Source organism: Ranitomeya imitator, chromosome 1, assembly GCF_032444005.1.
Source record: "Ranitomeya imitator isolate aRanImi1 chromosome 1, aRanImi1.pri, whole genome shotgun sequence".
Lineage (NCBI taxonomy): Eukaryota > Metazoa > Chordata > Amphibia > Anura > Dendrobatidae > Ranitomeya > Ranitomeya imitator.
In genome coordinates this window covers 602938990-602956335 of record NC_091282.1, presented here as the reverse complement: position 1 = coordinate 602956335, position 17346 = coordinate 602938990, and the positions used below count along the sequence as shown (strand labels likewise).

The 17346-nt window shown below is 54.7% G+C and overlaps 2 protein-coding genes across 4 annotated transcripts in view; one reads left to right on the top strand and one right to left on the bottom strand.

Moving 5' to 3' along the window:
• CKS1B (CDC28 protein kinase regulatory subunit 1B) overlaps positions 1 to 2871 on the bottom strand; it is a 59655-nt gene extending 56784 nt beyond the window's left edge. The window contains exons 1-2 of the mRNA XM_069768752.1: positions 2714 to 2871; positions 1663 to 1790 (exon numbers count right to left, since the gene is read on the bottom strand). Of these exons, the coding sequence (XP_069624853.1) occupies positions 1663 to 1790; positions 2714 to 2772 (187 nt within the window). The 5' untranslated portion in view covers positions 2773 to 2871. The remainder of the gene's footprint in view (positions 1 to 1662; positions 1791 to 2713) is intronic.
• An 81-nt stretch (positions 2872 to 2952) lies between these two features.
• The window catches only part of SHC1 (SHC adaptor protein 1), a 67520-nt gene continuing 53126 nt past the window's right edge, over positions 2953 to 17346 (top strand). Inside the window, exons 1-3 of one of the 3 annotated variants that reach the window (XM_069768734.1) lie at positions 2953 to 3074; positions 6711 to 6756; positions 8663 to 8824. In XM_069768734.1, coding sequence (XP_069624835.1) covers positions 6745 to 6756; positions 8663 to 8824 — 174 coding nt within the window. In that variant the 5' untranslated portion in view covers positions 2953 to 3074; positions 6711 to 6744. Of the gene's footprint in view, positions 3075 to 6710; positions 6757 to 8077; positions 8825 to 17346 lie in introns of those variants that run through there. The other 2 variants (XM_069768742.1, XM_069768727.1) reach the window with 2 other exon arrangements.

Here is a 17346-nt window from a genome sequence, read left to right as displayed (position 1 = left end):
CTATGGTGCTTTCAAGACCTCCTTATGTCCTCCACACTTGTACTTTACTTGTCGCCTGCAAGACTTCTATGTCACACCTCCCATCCTCCAGAATTCTGTGCCCATCACGTTCAATTATCCGCCACATACAGAATCTCCAGACAGAACTTGAAAACAATCTCTTCAAGAAAGCGATAATCTATACTGGCCCTGCTGCCACCTCTTCACCACCAGAGCTGCCACAACCCCCAACCTACTGCTTCCTTCCCCATTATCCTGTAGAATTTATGTCCATTAGAGAGGAGAGGGCCTTGCCCCGTCACTGTTAGTATTATATGTGTATCTTGTATAATTCTAAAAATATTTCAGACTGTTCATAATTTGCTCCCCCTTGTCAAAAGCCCCAATTCTAGCTGCCAAAAATAACATTCATGAAGCAGAATTCTGTCTCCACCATGACTCACTGTGGGGATGATGATCTTGGCTTTGGGCCTTGTTGAATTATGGCCACAAAGTGCCTTCTCAGACTCAGGCAGAAGACATTTCCTACTTCTGGCCAACATGATTGAGGTTGGCAGAATTTTGTCAGCCTGGATGATTTTGTGTGTTAAGAAAGGCTTCCGTTTTGCCCCTCGACCCTACAGGCCAGAGATATGAAGTATGTGGGAGCATGTTGTCACATGCAAAACACAACCAGGCATGGACAGAAATTCTTGTAGCTCCTTTAAAGCTGCTGTCAGCCTACAGCACCAAATTTCTAAACTTTTCACCAATGTTTGAGAGATATCCAGTTCTCAGTAATATCACTGTTGTGCCACATTTGGGCCTCCTCGTGATGTTTTCAGTGTCCATGGTCGACCTAATGCCTGGGAAATGTTTTTGTCCCCTTCTCCTGACTGACAACTTTCCACAGTGAGATCTTTTGCTGTGTTGTCGACTGTTTACAGAAAATGTCAGGCAGGAAAATCCTCCTAGAGCAGCAACACTTTCTCTGGGGTTAATCAGAATGGCTGTAAATGACGGCGGCCGAGCACTGACTCGGTAAACAACTAGTTAACTATTAGGAAACTACTTGGTAAAAAAAACTGTCATCCAGCCAAGTTGGAAAAAGGAAAATAGTTACAGCTCTTATAAGATGACTCTCACAGCACTGCCCCTTATTCTCCAACTTTGCCCTTCTCCTTCTGGCAGCTGGCTATCGGCTTCAGGGCAGACCCTGACTGATGACAGCCACCATGTCAGGTTCTGCCCAGAAGCTGATGTCCAGCTGCCAGGGGGAGAAGGGCACAAGTTGGAGAATAAGGGCCAGCGCTGAGAATATTGAGGTTTCACAGAAGCTTCATGGATGTCAGTAAAAGTGCAACAAGTGATGAAATGTTTAGAATTGGCCATCATTGGCCGGGGGGGGAATCAAGGCACCGACAGGAGTGGCCACGCACTGGACAGACCACCGAAGACAGCCACTGTGGACATGATCAGGCATCATATTCCCACCCTTCTCCAGGCATTTGCAAATTTTTCTGCTTCCAATACATCAGGATCGAAGAATCCCCTCTCAGTGCCAGCAGACCCCCCCAGTGCCAGCGCAGTCTGCTTGGTGCCAGCAGCCCTCTGTCAGATGCCAGCAGACAACTAGTATATCATCAGCGCCAGCAGACCCCCGGTGGCAGCCCCAGCACTCACCAGGCTCGTGGATCATGTAGTGCACCCAGCCCTGGCTCTGCTGCACCCCCAAGTTCCGCCATTCAGTTTCAGACATGAGGTGGCTCCTCGGTACCATCTTGGCAAGGTCCTTAGGTAACATAACGTGGCTGCAAGAAAGGAAGAGAGTCAGGGGGGATGCAAGAGAGCGGCCCCAAAGGAGGAGTCAGGGGGGGAGGCAAGAGAGCGGCCCCAACGGAAGAGTCAAGGGGGAGGCGAGAGAGCGGCCCCAACGGAAGAGTCAGGGGGGGAGGCGAGAGAGCGGCCCCAACGGAAGAGTCAGGGGGCGAGAGAGCGGCCCCAACGGAAGAGTCAGGGGGGGAGGCGAGAGAGCGGCCCCAACGGAGGAGTCAGGGGGGGAGGCGAGAGAGCGGCCCCAACGGAGGAGTCAGGGGGGGAGGCGAGAGAGCGGCCCCAACGGAGGAGTCAGGGGGGGAGGCGAGAGAGCGGCCCCAAAGGAGGAGTCAGGGGGGAGGCGAGAGAGCGGCCCCAAAGGAGGAGTCAGGGGGGAGGCGAGAGAGCGGCCCCAACGGAAGAGTCAGGGGGGAGGCAAGAGAGCGGCCCCAAAGGAAGAGTCAGGGGGGAGGCAAGAGAGCGGCCCCAAAGGAAGAGTCAGGGGGGGAGGCGAGAGAGCGGCCCCAAAGGAGGAGTCAGGGGGGGAGGCGAGAGAGCGGCCCCAAAGGAAGAGTCAGGGGGGGAGGCGAGAGAGCGGCCCCAACGGAAGAGTCAGGGGGGGAGGCGAGAGAGCGGCCCCAACGGAAGAGTCAGGGGGGGGAGGCAAGAGAGCGGCCCCAACGGAAGAGTCAGGGGGGGGAGGCGAGAGAGCGGCCCCAAAGGAAGAGTCAGGGGGGGAGGCGAGAGAGCGGCCCCAAAGGAGGAGTCAGGGGGGAGGCGAGAGAGCGGCCCCAAAGGAGGAGTCAGGGGGGAGGCGAGAGAGCGGCCCCAACGGAGGAGTCAGGGGGGAGGGAGTATACGCGGAGCGCAGCACAAGGACTCCAGGCGTTGTCCCCGGGGCTCCCCCGGCTCAAGTTACCGGTACTCGTAGCTGTCGTCGTCGTACTTGTCAGAGTAGTAGATATGTTTGGCGGACATCTCTCCTCCACACTGACCGTAGATCGTTCCGTCCGCGCTTCACGTTCAAACCCGAGTTCCTGTCTTGGTTATTGGCGGCCAGGCTCAGCCAATCACCGCTCCAGATTCTTCAATGGGCGGAGTCTCGTTTCAGAGCGAGGCTTGAGATACATTCCCATCCACGATGGCGGCTCCTCCCCTGTGACGCGACCCAGGCGGAGCCGGAAGTGGGAAAGTTTCGTGTTTAGAGAAAGACGGAAAGTTTCTTGTCAAAAGATTCCGAATCTGTGACTCCCCTTCCCGTCCCACTCCATGCTGCCCCGGTGAGTGCGGGTATATGAAGGGAAGGCTTAGCCCACGGAAAGGTCAGTCACCTCCAACCCGTGTGTGGCACTGGCCACCTACCACAGATAATTGCCCACCCCCGTCCTGTCTCTGCTGCCACCCCCTCTGGTTCTGCCGGCCCCTTCCCCGTCATGATTCTGCCACCCCCCGATTCTGTCACCCCGTCCTGTTTCTGCCCCCCCCCCCGGTCCTGTTTCTGCCCCCCCGGTCCTGTTTCTGCCCCCCCCCCCCCGGTCCTGTTTCTGCCCCCCCCCCCCCGGTCCTGTTTCTGCCCCCCCCCCGGTCCTGTTTCTGCCCCCCCCCCCGGTCCTGTTTCTGCCCCCCCCCGGTCCTGTTTCTGCCCCCCCCCCCGGTCCTGTTTCTGCCCCCCCCCCCCCGGTCCTGTTTCTGCCCCCCCCCCCGGTCCTGTTTCTGCCCCCCCCCCCGGTCCTGTTTCTGCCCCCCCCCGGTCCTGTTTCTGCCCCCCCCGGTCCTGTTTCTGCCCCCCCCCCGGTCTTGTTTCTGCCCCCCCCCGTCCTGTTTCTGCCCCCCCCCCGGTCCTGTTTCTGCCCCCCCCCCCCGGTCCTGTTTCTGCCCCCCCCCCCGGTCCTGTTTCTGCCTCCCCCCCCCCCCCCGGTCCTGTTTCTGCCTCCCCCCCCGGTCTTGTTTATGCCCCCCCCTCCCCGGTCCTGTTTGTGCCCCCCCCTCCCCGGTCCTGTTTGTGCCCCCCCCTCCCCGGTCCTGTTTGTGCCCCCCCCTCCCCGGTCCTGTTTGTGCCCCCCCCCTCCCCGGTCCTGTTTGTGCCCCCCCCTCCCCGGTCCTGTTTGTGCCCCCCCCCGGTCCTGTTTCTGCCCCCCCCGGTCCTGTTTCTCCCCCCCCCCCGGTCCTGTTTCTGCCCCCCCCCCGGTCCTGTTTCTGCCCCCCCCCCGGTCCTGTTTCTGCCCCCCCCCCGGTCCTGTTTCTGCCCCCCCCCCCGTCCTGTTTCTGCCCCCCCCCGGTCCTGTTTCTGCCCCCCCCCCCCCCGGTCCTGTTTCTGCCCCCCCCCCGGTCCTGTTTCTGCCCCCCCCCCCCCGGTCCTGTTTCTGCCCCCCCCCCCGGTCCTGTTTCTGCCCCCCCCCCCCCCGGTCTTGTTTATGCCCCCCCCTCCCCGGTCCTGTTTGTGCCCCCCCCTCCCCGGTCCTGTTTGTGCCCCCCCCTCCCCGGTCCTGTTTGTGCCCCCCCCTCCCCGGTCCTGTTTGTGCCCCCCCCCTCCCCGGTCCTGTTTGTGCCCCCCCCCCCCCGGTCCTGTTTCTGCCCCCCCCGGTCCTGTTTCTCCCCCCCCCCGGTCCTGTTTCTGCCCCCCCCCCGGTCCTGTTTCTGCCCCCCCCCCGGTCCTGTTTCTGCCCCCCCCCCCGTCCTGTTTCTGCCCCCCCCCCCGGTCCTGTTTCTGCCCCCCCCCCCCGGTCCTGTTTCTGCCCCCCCCCCGGTCCTGTTTCTGCCCCCCCCCCCCGGTCCTGTTTCTGCCCCCCCCCCCCCCGGTCTTGTTTATGCCCCCCCCCTCCCCGGTCCTGTTTGTGCCCCCCCCTCCCCGGTCCTGTTTGTGCCCCCCCCTCCCCGGTCCTGTTTGTGCCCCCCCCCTCCCCGGTCCTGTTTGTGCCCCCCCCCCGGTCCTGTTTGTGCCCCCCCCCGGTCCTGTTTGTGCCTCCCCCCCGGTCCTGTTTCTGCTACCCCCCCCCCCCCCGGTCCTGTTTCTGCCGCATTTTATTCACTCCTCTCTCCCGCGGCTGCTGCCCCCAAGTGGTCAGTTCTGTAAATGATATTGTCCCCTTGGAGTTCTGGTGTCTGGTTCTCTGTCCGTCCATCTTCAGGGGTCTCAGAAACCAGTTTTCCAATTGTTTCCTTCCTGTATATTCCAGTCTGATCTATAGGAGTTGACTATGTGAACAGGACTGGTCAGGCCAAGCTGTCACCCTCCGTATTCAATCACTGATGGCAGAGCTCTGCACTCTGCATCCTGTACATGTTTGATATCTCACCAGTCCGTACTCTGCATCAGTGTAGGGGTGTGTATAACGGATATAAGTGTAGCAGATGTGTAGACAGTGGTGTTTTGCAGGCGGTGGCAGAGGTGCAAATGCATGTAGTGTTGTACAGGTATGGGTGGCGCATGCAGGTATCCCCATGGTGTGTGGGTATGGGTGGCGCGTGCAGGTATCCTCGTGTGTTGGTATGGGTGGCAAGTGCAGGTATCTCCACGGCATGCAGGTATGGGTGGCATGTGCAGGCGTCCCCGCGGTGTGCAGGTATCCTTGTGTGTGGGTATGGGTGGCGTGTGCAGGTGTCCCTTCGTTGTGCAGGTATCCTCGTGTGTGGGTATGGGTGGCAAGTGCGGGTATCCCCACGGCATGCAGGTATGGGTGGCGTGTGCAGGCTTCCTCGCGGTGTGCAGGTATCCTCGTGTGTGGGTATGGGTGGCGTGTGCAGGTTTCCTCGTGTATGGTATGGGTGGCAAGTGTGGGTATCCCCACGACATGCAGGTATGGGTGGCGTGTGCAGGTGTCCCCGCGGTGTATGGGTGGCAAGTGTGGGTATCCCCACGACATGCTGGTATAGGTGACGTGTGCAGGCGTCCTAGCAGTGTGCATGTATCCTCGTGTGTGGGTATGGGTGGCAAGTGCGTGTATTCCCGTGGCATGTGGGTATGGGTGGCGTGTGCAGGAGTCCCCGCGGTGTGCAGGAGTCCCCGCGGTGTGCAGGAGTCCCCGCGGTGTGCAGGAGTCCCCGCGGTGTGCAGGAGTCCCCGCGGTGTGCAGGAGTCCCCGCGGTGTGCAGGAGTCCCCGCGGTGTGCAGGAGTCCCCGCGGTGTGCAGGAGTCCCCGCGGTGTGCAGGAGTCCCCGCGGTGTGCAGGAGTCCCCGCGGTGTGCAGGAGTCCCCGCGGTGTGCAGGAGTCCCCGCGGTGTGCAGGAGTCCCCGCGGTGTGCAGGAGTCCCCGCGGTGTGCAGGAGTCCCCGCGGTGTGCAGGAGTCCCCGCGGTGTGCAGGAGTCCCCGCGGTGTGCAGGAGTCCCCGCGGTGTGCAGGAGTCCCCGCGGTGTGCAGGAGTCCCCGCGGTGTGCAGGAGTCCCCGCGGTGTGCAGGAGTCCCCGCGGTGTGCAGGAGTCCCCGCGGTGTGCAGGAGTCCCCGCGGTGTGCAGGAGTCCCCGCGGTGTGCAGGAGTCCCCGCGGTGTGCAGGAGTCCCCGCGGTGTGCAGGAGTCCCCGCGGTGTGCAGGAGTCCCCGCGGTGTGCAGGAGTCCCCGCGGTGTGCAGGAGTCCCCGCGGTGTGCGGGTATGGGTGGCAAGTGCGGGTATCAACGCGGCACGCAGGTATGGGTGGCGTGTGCAGGCGTCCTGGTGTGTGCAGGCATCGTGTGTGGGTATGGGTGGCAAGTGCAGGTGTCCCCGCGGCGCACAGTAGGATGTCCCGGCCCACACCCTCGTGACAGATGTGTCGGGGCTCGCTCTCTGGCATGTGGGTGGGGGTCGAGAAGTAGGAAGTGACTGTGAATTGTGTCTTTGGCTGCCAGGGGGTCTGCCTGTGCATCACACTACACTAGTGGGCAGGGGTCCTCAACCCCCACCTCCAGTACTTTAACCCCTTCTTGTCGCTGACATGCAGGTAGCTGAAGACCAGGCAGAAGTGAGACGCAGAGATGGAGTACGTGGTAAGCACAGTTGCCACGTCTTGTCCTGGTGTCCGCGGTGGTGGGCTGTGTCTTGGTGGAGGGCTCCTGGTGATGAGTACCCTTTGCAGTCATGTTTTAACATCGGGGAGTGGTCGGGTGCCCGCTGCCTGCAGTGCCCATACCTTCTTCTCATCAGTGCGGGACTTTGTAAAAATACGAGGCACAGCATGCTATTTCAGAGCCTGTGTGTGCTGAATGACAAGGCACTGCATTGTTCCATGCATAATAATGATAATAATTTTATTTATATAGCGCCAACATATTCCGCAGCGCTTTACAAATTATAGAGGGGACTTGTACAGACAATAGACATTACAGCATAACAGAAATACAGTTCAAAACAGATACCAGGAGGAGTGAGGGCCCTGCTCGCAAGCTTACAAACTATGGGGCTGTACAAGCTATGCTGGGACTTGTGGTTCTGCTCTGTATGCGCGGGGCGTCCCTCAGTGGTCGCCCCTTGCTCTGGAAGGTAGAGTGTGGTGGACAGCCCACAGATCAGCGGTCACCGGCCTCCCCTCGTCCTCGGCCTCCTTTCCTGTGTGGGGGAGGATGGCAGGAAGTCGAGTCCCAGGAGAGCGCCTAATGGCCATGGTGAGGGCTGAGGAGGAGGCGGGATGCATGGAGCATCTCTTAATTCTGTCCCCCATAGTACATAATGTCTTCCACACGTTGAGGAATGTGATCCCACTAGGAGGGGTGCTGGAGCGGCCCTGGACTACTCCCTATCATCTCTTATCTGCACACGAATGAATCAATAGCTGACATTACGGCCACTCTCCATCCCATCTGCTGTACTGAGTGTTGTAGTTCACCAGCCCACCACTAGGCGGGGTGAGGTCTAACACATAGGTCTCTGGCTGCCTCCACTACACAGCGCTGCAGCTTGGAAGCAGTTAATGGTTTCCATGACAGCAGGAAGCTGCGCCCTACTGTCGCTGTGACGATGCCACCACTGGCAGTGACCTTGTGCATTAGATGGCAAGCTCCGTAGGCAGAGTGACGCGCCGCAGGGTCACGTGCCGCAGGCTTTAATCTATCTGGGGCTGCAGGAAATGAGCTGGTGCCTTCCTGTGAGTCAGCACAGTGCCTGCCATTGGCCGTCTGCCTCTCCTCCAGGGAGCCTGTTAGCTGACAGCAGACACTCGCTCTACTCCAGAGATGGGAGATGCAGCTGCTCAGCCCTCCTGACCTCTCCTCCCGCCACCTCTTCCTTCCGCTGGGTGGAATAGGAAGGGACTGGGATGGGGTCCTCCTGGCTTCCATGCCAGGCCTCTGGCATCTGACTCTGCTTTACACTGCTGCTTCTCTCCTGTGAATTGCCGGACCACCTGGGGCACACAGTACTATGTAACCGGCCGAGTGTTAAGGGGCTCTAACTGCCGTTCTCCAGACTATGATACCTGGACCCCTCATGTCTGTAGATTACAAGCTGCCAACTGGCATCATGGATCTCTTGCCCAAAACCAAGTACAATCACCTACGTAACGAGTCTGTGAGCTCCGCGGAGGATGCCCCGGGCACCGGGCCCCCCACACCCTCAGTGGATATCATGGAGTCCTTGCCCAGCTCCTCCTCTTCCTCTTCTCTGACTCCTATGCTGAACCTGGCAGAACTTTCCTCCGAGTCCGAGGACAGCCCCACCACCCTTTGCTCCTTCTTCCCCAAAATGGCCAACCTTAAGCTCTCCAATCCTGCTAGTCTGCTGAGCCTCCGCGGCTTCTCAACAGGCATCCCTGGGGGGGCAGTAAATGAGACGGGCAGCCCCGCGGGAGCGGTAAATGAGACGGGCAGCCCCGGAGGGCCAGGGAAGGAGACAGGCAGCATCTGGGGGTCGACAGATGACAGCCCAGACTCAGGAAGGACTTTCACTGTTTTCTCCCAGGATATGAACAAGCTCAGCTGCGGGAGGAAAGTGCGAGTGGAAGGAGGACAGCTGGCTGGAGACGAGTGGACCCGACATGGCAGCTTCGTCAACAAGCCCACCCGCGGATGGCTGCACCCCGATGACAAGGTGATGGGTGCTGGAGTCCCCTACATTGTCAGGGTAAGTGCTCCCCATGTGTCGCTCTCAGGGATGTCCCTGCACCCCGAAACCAGAGCCCCCTGTGTATATACTGTCCCCCAAACCAAAGCCCCCTGTGTATATACTGCCCCTCAAACCAGAGCCCCCTGTGTATATACGTCCCCTCCCAAACCAGAGCCCCCTGTATATATACTTCCGCTAGTATATATACTGCCCCAAACCAGAGCCCTCTGTGTATATACTGCCCCCGAAACCAGAGCCCCCTGTGTATATACTGCCTCCCAAACCAGAGCCCTCTGTGTATTTACTGCCCCCCCAAACCAGAGCCCCTTGTATATATACTGCCCCCAAACCAGAGCCCCTTGTATATATACTGCCCACCAAACCAGAGCCCTCTGTATATACTGCCCCAAACCAAAGCCCCCTGTGTATATACTGTCCCCCAAACCAAAGCCCCCTGTGTATATAATTCCCCCAGTATATATACTGTCCAAAACCAGAGCCCTCTGTGCATATACTGCCCCCCAAACCAGAGCCCCCTGTGTATATACTGCCCCCCAAACCAGAGCCCCTTGTTTACATACTGCCCCCCAAACCGGAGCCCTCTGTGTATACACTGCCCCCAAACCAGAGCCCTCTGTGTATATACTGCCCCCCAAACCAGAGCCCCCTGTGTATATACTCCCAAAACCTTAGCCCCTTGTGTATATACTGCCCCCACACCAAAGCCCCCTGTGTATATACTGCCCCCCAAACCAGAGCCCCTTGTATATATACTGCCCCCCAAACCAGAGCCCTCTGTGTATATACTGCCCCCCAAACCAGAGCCCTCTGTGTATACTGCCCTCCAAACCAGAGCCCTCTGTATAAATACTGCCCTCCAAACCAGAGCCCTTTGTTATATACTGCCCCCAAACCAGAGCCCCCTGTGTATATACTTCCCCCAGTATATATATACTGCCCCTGAACCAGAGCCCTCTGTGTATATACTGCCCCCCAAACCAAAGCCCCCTGTGTATATATTGCCCCCCAAACCAGAGCCCCTTGTATATTCTGCCTCCCAAACCAGAGCCCCCTGTGTATATACTGCCCCCAAAACCAAAGCGCCCACTGTGTGTATACTCCCCTTCCACCAACCAGGGCCCCTGTGTATATACTGCCTGTAACGGGGTCTACCAAGCTGGGGTACCTCTTTCAGTACCACCCGTGTTTCAGGAGGTCCACTCTGCTTTTGCTAGATTCTGAATGAAGGACGCTGGCAGGAATTTCTTGATTACATGAGAGCATATAAAAGCTGACTGCTTCTCCACGCATTTCCAGTCTAAGAACACCCTTTATTTACAGCACACAGAATATATAACACAGATACACAGGGCAGGCCAATAGGAAAACAGCAGGCCAGACATACATTACAATAGCCGCAGGGGGCCGGAGCCTGCTGGTATTTACTGTGGGAATTACAAAGGTGGGGGAGGTCAGAAGGAGAATATCTTGTCCAGGGGCGCAGCCTGTGGACTGATGCATTTCACATGGAAACTATTATACATACATATACTGCATAACATTCTTGGTGCTGGGGGGTTCTGTAACACTGCTCCCCTTTTCAGTGACGCGATCGGCATACACAGTCTGATCCTTAACGGATCGGTTTGGGGATGACCGAAGTTTATGGAGTTGGTACGAGTTCCGTTTGTCAACTTAGTCCATCGGCGTTACCGTTTTGTTTGCCGGGTCTGTAGTGGATGGTGAAGTCCAGAGGATGTAGAGCTAAACTCCACCGCAGTAATCTGGCGTTGTCTCCGGAGACCCGATTAAGCCAGATTAGGGGATTATGGTCCGTTAGGAGGGAAAACTGTCGTCCATACAAATATGGTTGTAACTTTTTGAGTGCCCATACTATTGCCAGGCACTCCTTCTCGATGGCCGCGTAGCTTACTTCACGGGGCAGTAGTTTCCGACTCAGGTAAGCTACCGGGTGTTCTTGGCTGTCCGGCCCGACTTGCTCAGTACTGCCCCCAATCCAAACATAGAAGCGTCTGTGTGGACAAGGAAACGTTTAGTTGGATCGGGTGTGGCCAATACAGGGGTATTGGTGAGGGCGTCCTTTAGCTGGTGGAAGGCTTCCTCACACTCTGGGGTCCAGGTTACCTGGCGGGGTTGGTTCTTACGGGTCAGATCAGTGAGGGGCTTGGCTACGCTGCTGTAATTGGGAACGAATTTCCTGTAATACCCCGCTGTCCCTAGAAACGCCATGACCTGGGTTTTAGTGCGTGGGGTGGGCCATTTGGCTATGGCCTCAATCTTGGCTGGTTCTGGTCTCTGTTTCCCACTTCCCACCCAATGCCCTAAATATTGAACCTCTGTTTTGCCCACGTGACACTTGTTTGGGATCAGGGTGATTCCGGCCTTGTGGATCCTGTCTAATACTGTCTCTAGGTGATTTAGATGCTCTTCCCATGTCGGGCTGTAGATGGCGATGTCATCCAGGTAGGCACACGCATAGTCCTGGAGACCATCCAGAAGCCGGTCAGCCAGCCTCTGGAAGCTCGCCGGGGCAGTCTTCATCCCGAATGGCATAACTCGAAACTGAAATAAACCAAACGGGGTGACAAATGCTGACTTGGGAATAGCATCAGGAGTAAGGGGAATCTGCCAGTAGCCTTTGCATAGATCGATGGTGGTCAAATACTTTGCCCCTGCCAGCCGGTCTAACAAGTCATCCACGCGCGGCATGGGATACGCATCCGTCACAGTTTTCTCATTGAGCTTACGATAGTCTACACAAAACCGTGTAGTCCCATCTGTCTTGGGCACTAACACTACGGGGGATGCCCAGGGACTATCTCACTCTTCAATGACCCCTAAACGCAACATCTCTTGTATCTCTTGTCGCATCCCTTCTCGTACAGACTCAGGGAGGCGGAAGGGGGGTTGTCGCAGGGGGGGTCTGATCCTGGGTCTCAACCTTGTGTTGTGCCAGGTGAGTGTATCCGGGTTTCCCCGAAAACATCCTCTGTCGCTGCCTCAATAACTCCTCCGCCTGCTGTCTCTCCCGGGGACTTAAGTCTTCACCCCAGTGTACCTTGTCCCATGTTTTAGACTGAGTCCTCTCCCCTAAGACATCAGGCAAGGGAAGTCCGGCTAAATCCTCTGCTTCAGGTGCACAGATGGCCACTACCTTTTCAGGGCGCTCCCGATAGGGCTTCAGCATATTCACGTGGAACATGCGGATAACCCTGGGGTCGTCACAATCGGCGACATTATAGGTGGTGTCGGCTATTTTCCCCACTACCTGGTAGGGCCCCTGCCATGCAGCTTGGAACTTGTTCTGCCTAGTGGGCAATAACACCAGGACCTTCTGCCCTATTTCCAAGGTGCACTCTCTGGCCCTCCGATCGTACCATATGCGCTGGCGCCGCTGGGCCACCTGCATGTTCCCACGTACAGCCTGGGTCAGCTCCTTTAGGTGGTCCCGGAATTCCAGCACATAGGGTACAATAGGTACCCCTTCTATGATGCCTTCCCCTTCCCAGTGTTCTAGCACTAAGTCTAGGGGTCCGCTTACCCGTCTCCCGTATACCAGTTCGAATGGGGAGAACCCCGTGGATTCTTGGGGCACCTCTCGATAGGCAAACAGGAGGTGAGGCAAGAATTTCTCCCAGTCCCTGTAGGTCCTGGTAAAAGTCCCAATGAGTTGTTTTAACGTCCCGTTAAAGCGTTCACACAACCCATTGGTTTGCGGGTGGTACGGGGCGCTTCTAATGGACTTTACGCCGCACAGCTTCCACAGTTGGTTGGTCACCTCTGCTGTAAACTGGGTACCCTGGTCTGAGATAATCTCCCGGGGAAATCCAACCCGTGAGAAAACCTGGAGCAGGGCAGCCGCCACCGTCTCTGCCAGTATGTTAGGTAACGCAACCGCCTCTGGATACAGTGTGGCATAATCTACCACTGTCAATATATACTGTTGTGAATTCTGTGGCTGAATTCACTCCTGTGGTCACAAGTGGTACTGCAGCTTCTGAGCCTCCTCCCTCAGGTGTTCTGGTGAGCTCGTTGGCTGCTTTGTTATTTAACCCCACCTGATTCTGTCTTCCTTGCTCCTTGTCAATGTTCCAGTGTTGGATCTGAGCTTCTGGATCTTTCCTGTGGCCTGCTGCTCTGCTTAGATAAGTGCTTCTTTGCTTTTGTTGCTATTTTTTCTGTCCAGCTTGTCTATTCGTTTTGCTGGAAGCTCTGAGACGCAAAGGGTGTACCGCCGTGCCGTTAGTTCGGCACGGTGGGTCTTTTTGCCCCCTTTGCGTGGTTTTTTGCTTTAGGGTTTTTTGTAGACTGCAAAGTTCTCTTTGCTATCCTCGCTCTATCTAGAATATCGGGCCTCACTTTGCTGAATCTATTTCATCCCTACGTTTTGTCTTTTCATCTTGCTAACAGTCATTATATGTGGGGGGCTGCCTTTTCCTTTGGGGTATTTCTCTGAGGCAAGTCAGGCTTGTATTTCTATCTTCAGGCTAGTCAGCTCCACAGGCTGTGCCGAGTTGCATAGGTAGTGTCAGGCGCAATCCACAGCTGCCTTTAGTTGTGTTTAGGATAGGTTCAGGTATTGCGGTCTACAGAGATTCCACGTCTCAGAGCTCGTTCTATTGTTTTTGGGTTATTGTCAGATCACTGTATGTGCTCTGATTGCTGGCACACTGTGTCACTGGATTGCCTTCATAACAGTACAAGGAGCCAAACTAATGATTCCCAATAGAGGGAAAAAAGAAGTTCTGACATCATTTTTTTTTTCTCAGCTCTGTGTTCAGTCTTTTTTTTCCCCTAGACATTTGGGTGTTTCCAGACACAGGTGTGGACATGGATATTCAGGGTCTGTGCTCTTCAATGGATAATCTCATTACAAATGTACAAAGGATTCAAGATACTATTGATCAGAAATCTATGTTAGAACCAAGAATTCCTATTCCTGATTTGTTTTTTGGTGATAGAACTAAGTTTCTTAATTTCAAAAATAATTGTAAGCTATTTCTGGCTTTGAAACCTCATTCTTCTGGTAATCCTGTACAACAGGTTTTGATTATTATTTCTTTTTTGCGCGGCGACCCTCAGGACTGGGCATTTTCTCTTGCGCCAGGAGACCCTGCATTGAGTGATGTCAATGCGTTTTTCCTGGCGCTCGGATTACTGTACGATGAGCCTAATTCAGTGGATCAGGCTGAGAAAAATTTGCTGGCTTTGTGCCAGGGTCAGGATGATATAGAAGTATATTGTCAGAAATTTAGGAAGTGGTCAGTGCTCACTCAATGGAATGAATCTGCGCTGGCAGCTTTGTTCAGAAAGGGTCTCTCTGAGGCTCTTAAGGATGTCATGGTGGGTTTTCCTATGCCTGCTGGTTTGAATGAGTCTATGTCTTTGGCCATTCAGATCGGTCGACGCTTGCGCGAGCGTAAATCTGTGCACCATTTGGCGGTATTGTCTGAGATTAAACCTGAGCCTATGCAGTGCGATAGGACTATGACCAGAGTTGAACGGCAAGAACACAGACGTCTGAATGGTCTGTGTTTCTACTGTGGTGATTCCACTCATGCTATTTCTGGTTGTCCTAAGCGCACTAAGCGGTTCGATAGGTCTGCCGTCATTGGTACTGTACAATCCAAATTCCTTCTGTCCATTACCTTGATATGCTCTTTGTCATCGTATTCTGTCATGGCGTTTGTGGATTCAGGCGCTGCCCTGAATCTGATGGATTTGGATTATGCTAAACGTTGTGGGTTTTTCTTGGAACCTTTGCGGTGTCCTATTCCGTTGAGAGGAATTGATGCTACACCTTTGGCCAAGAATAAACCTCAGTACTGGACCCAGCTGACCATGTGCATGGCTCCTGCACATCAGGAAGTTATTCGCTTTCTGGTGCTACATAATCTGCATGATGTGGTAGTGTTGGGGTTGCCATGGCTGCAAACCCATAATCCAGTATTGGATTGGAACTCTATCTCGGTATCCAGCTGGGGTTGTCAGGGGGTACATGGTGATGTTCCATTTTTGTCTATTTCGTCATCCACTCCTTCTGAGGTCCCAGAGTTCTTGTCTGGTTATCAGGAGGTATTTGAAGAGCCCAAGTCCGATGCCCTACCTCCGCATAGGGATTGTGATTGTGCCATCAATTTGATTCCTGGTAGTAAATTCCCTAAAGGTCGATTATTTAATTTATCCGTGCCTGAACACGCCGCTATGCGCAGTTATGTGAAGGAATCCCTGGAGAAGGGACATATTCGCCCATCGTCATCACCACTGGGAGCAGGGTTCTTTTTTGTAGCCAAGAAGGATGGTTCGCTGAGACCGTGTATTGATTACCGCCTTCTTAATAAGATCACCGTTAAATTTCAGTATCCCTTGCCATTGTTATCTGACTTGTTTGCTCGGATTAAGGGGGCTAGTTGGTTCACTAAGATAGATCTTCGTGGTGCGTATAATCTGGTGAGAATCAGGCAGGGAGATGAATGGAAAACTGCATTTAATACGCCCGAGGGTCATTTTGAGTATCTAGTGATGCCGTTCGGACTTGCCAATGCTCCATCTGTGTTTCAGTCCTTTATGCATGACATCTTCCGTGAGTATCTGGATAAATTCCTGATTGTTTACTTGGATGACATTTTGATCTTCTCAGATGATTGGGAGTCTCATGTGAAGCAGGTCAGAATGGTTTTTCAGGTCCTGCGTGCTAATTCTTTGTTTGTGAAGGGATCAAAGTGTCTCTTCGGTGTGCAGAAAGTTTCATTTTTGGGGTTCATCTTTTCCCCTTCTACTATCGAGATGGATCCGGTTAAGGTCCAAGCCATCCAGGATTGGACTCAGCCGACATCTCTGAAAAGTCTGCAAAAATTCCTGGGCTTTGCTAATTTTTATCGTCGCTACATCTGTAATTTTTCTAGCATTGCCAAACCATTGACCGATTTGACCAAGAAGGGTGCTGATTTGGTTAATTGGTCTTCTGCTGCTGTGGAAGCTTTTCAGGAGTTGAAGCGTCGTTTTTGTTCTGCCCCTGTGTTGTGTCAACCAGATGTTTCTCTTCCGTTCCAGGTCGAGGTTGATGCTTCTGAGATTGGAGCAGGGGCGGTTTTGTCACAGAGAGGTTCTGGTTGCACAGTGTTGAAACCATGTGCTTTCTTTTCCAGGAAGTTTTCGGCTGCTGAGCGTAATTATGATGTGGGCAACCGAGAGTTGCTGGCCATGAAGTGGGCATTCGAGGAGTGGCGTCATTGGCTTGAAGGAGCTAAGCATCGCGTGGTGGTATTGACTGATCATAAGAACCTTACTTATCTCGAGTCTGCCAAGCGCTTGAATCCTAGACAGGCCCGTTGGTCGTTATTTTTTGCCCGCTTCGATTTTGTGATTTCGTACCTTCCGGGCTCTAAAAATGTGAAGGCGGATGCTCTGTCTAGGAGTTTTGTGCCCGACTCTCCAGGTTCATCTGAGCCGGCGAGTATCCTCAAGGAAGGAGTCATTGTGTCTGCCATCTCCCCTGATTTGCGGCGAGTGTTGCAAAAATTTCAGGCGAATAAACCTGATCGTTGTCCGGCGGAGAAACTGTTCGTCCCTGATAGGTGGACTACTAAAGTTATCTCTGAACTTCATTGTTCGGTGTTGGCTGGTCATCCTGGAATCTTTGGTACCAGAGAGTTAGTGGCTAGATCCTTCTGGTGGCCATCTCTGTCACGGGATGTACGTGCTTTTGTGCAGTCCTGTGGGATTTGTGCTAGGGCTAAACCCTGCTGTTCATGTGCCAGTGGGTTGCTTTTGCCCTTGCCGGTCCCAAAGAGGCCTTGGACACATATTTCGATGGATTTCATTTCTGACATTCCCGTTTCTCAAAAGATGTCAGTCATTTGGGTGGTCTGTGATCGCTTTTCTAAAATGGTCCATCTGGTGCCCTTGGTTAAATTGCCTTCCTCCTCTGATTTGGTGCCTTTGTTCTTCCAGCATGTGGTTCGTTTGCATGGCATTCCTGAGAATATTGTTTCTGACAGAGGTTCCCAGTTTGTTTCAAGGTTTTGGCGAGCCTTTTGTGGTAGGATGGGCATTGACTTGTCTTTTTCCTCGGCTTTCCATCCTCAGACTAATGGCCAGACCGAACAAACCAATCAGACCTTGGAAACATATCTGAGATGTTTTGTTTCTGCAGACCAGGATGATTGGGTGTCCTTTTTGCCGTTGGCTGAGTTCGCCCTTAATAATCGGGCCAGCTCGGCTACCTTGGTCTCTCCATTTTTCTGCAATTCTGGGTTCCATCCTCGTTTCTCTTCAGGACAGGTTGAGTCTTCGGACTGTCCTGGTGTGGATTCTGTGGTGGACAGGTTGCAGCAGATCTGGACTCAGGTAGTGGACAATTTGACCTTGTCCCAGGAGAAGGCTCAACTTTTCGCTAATCGCAGACGCCGTGTGGGTCCCCGACTTCGTGTTGGGGATCTGGTTTGGTTATCTTCTCGTCATATTCCTATGAAGGTTTCCTCTCCTAAATTTAAACCTCGTTTTATTGGTCCGTATAG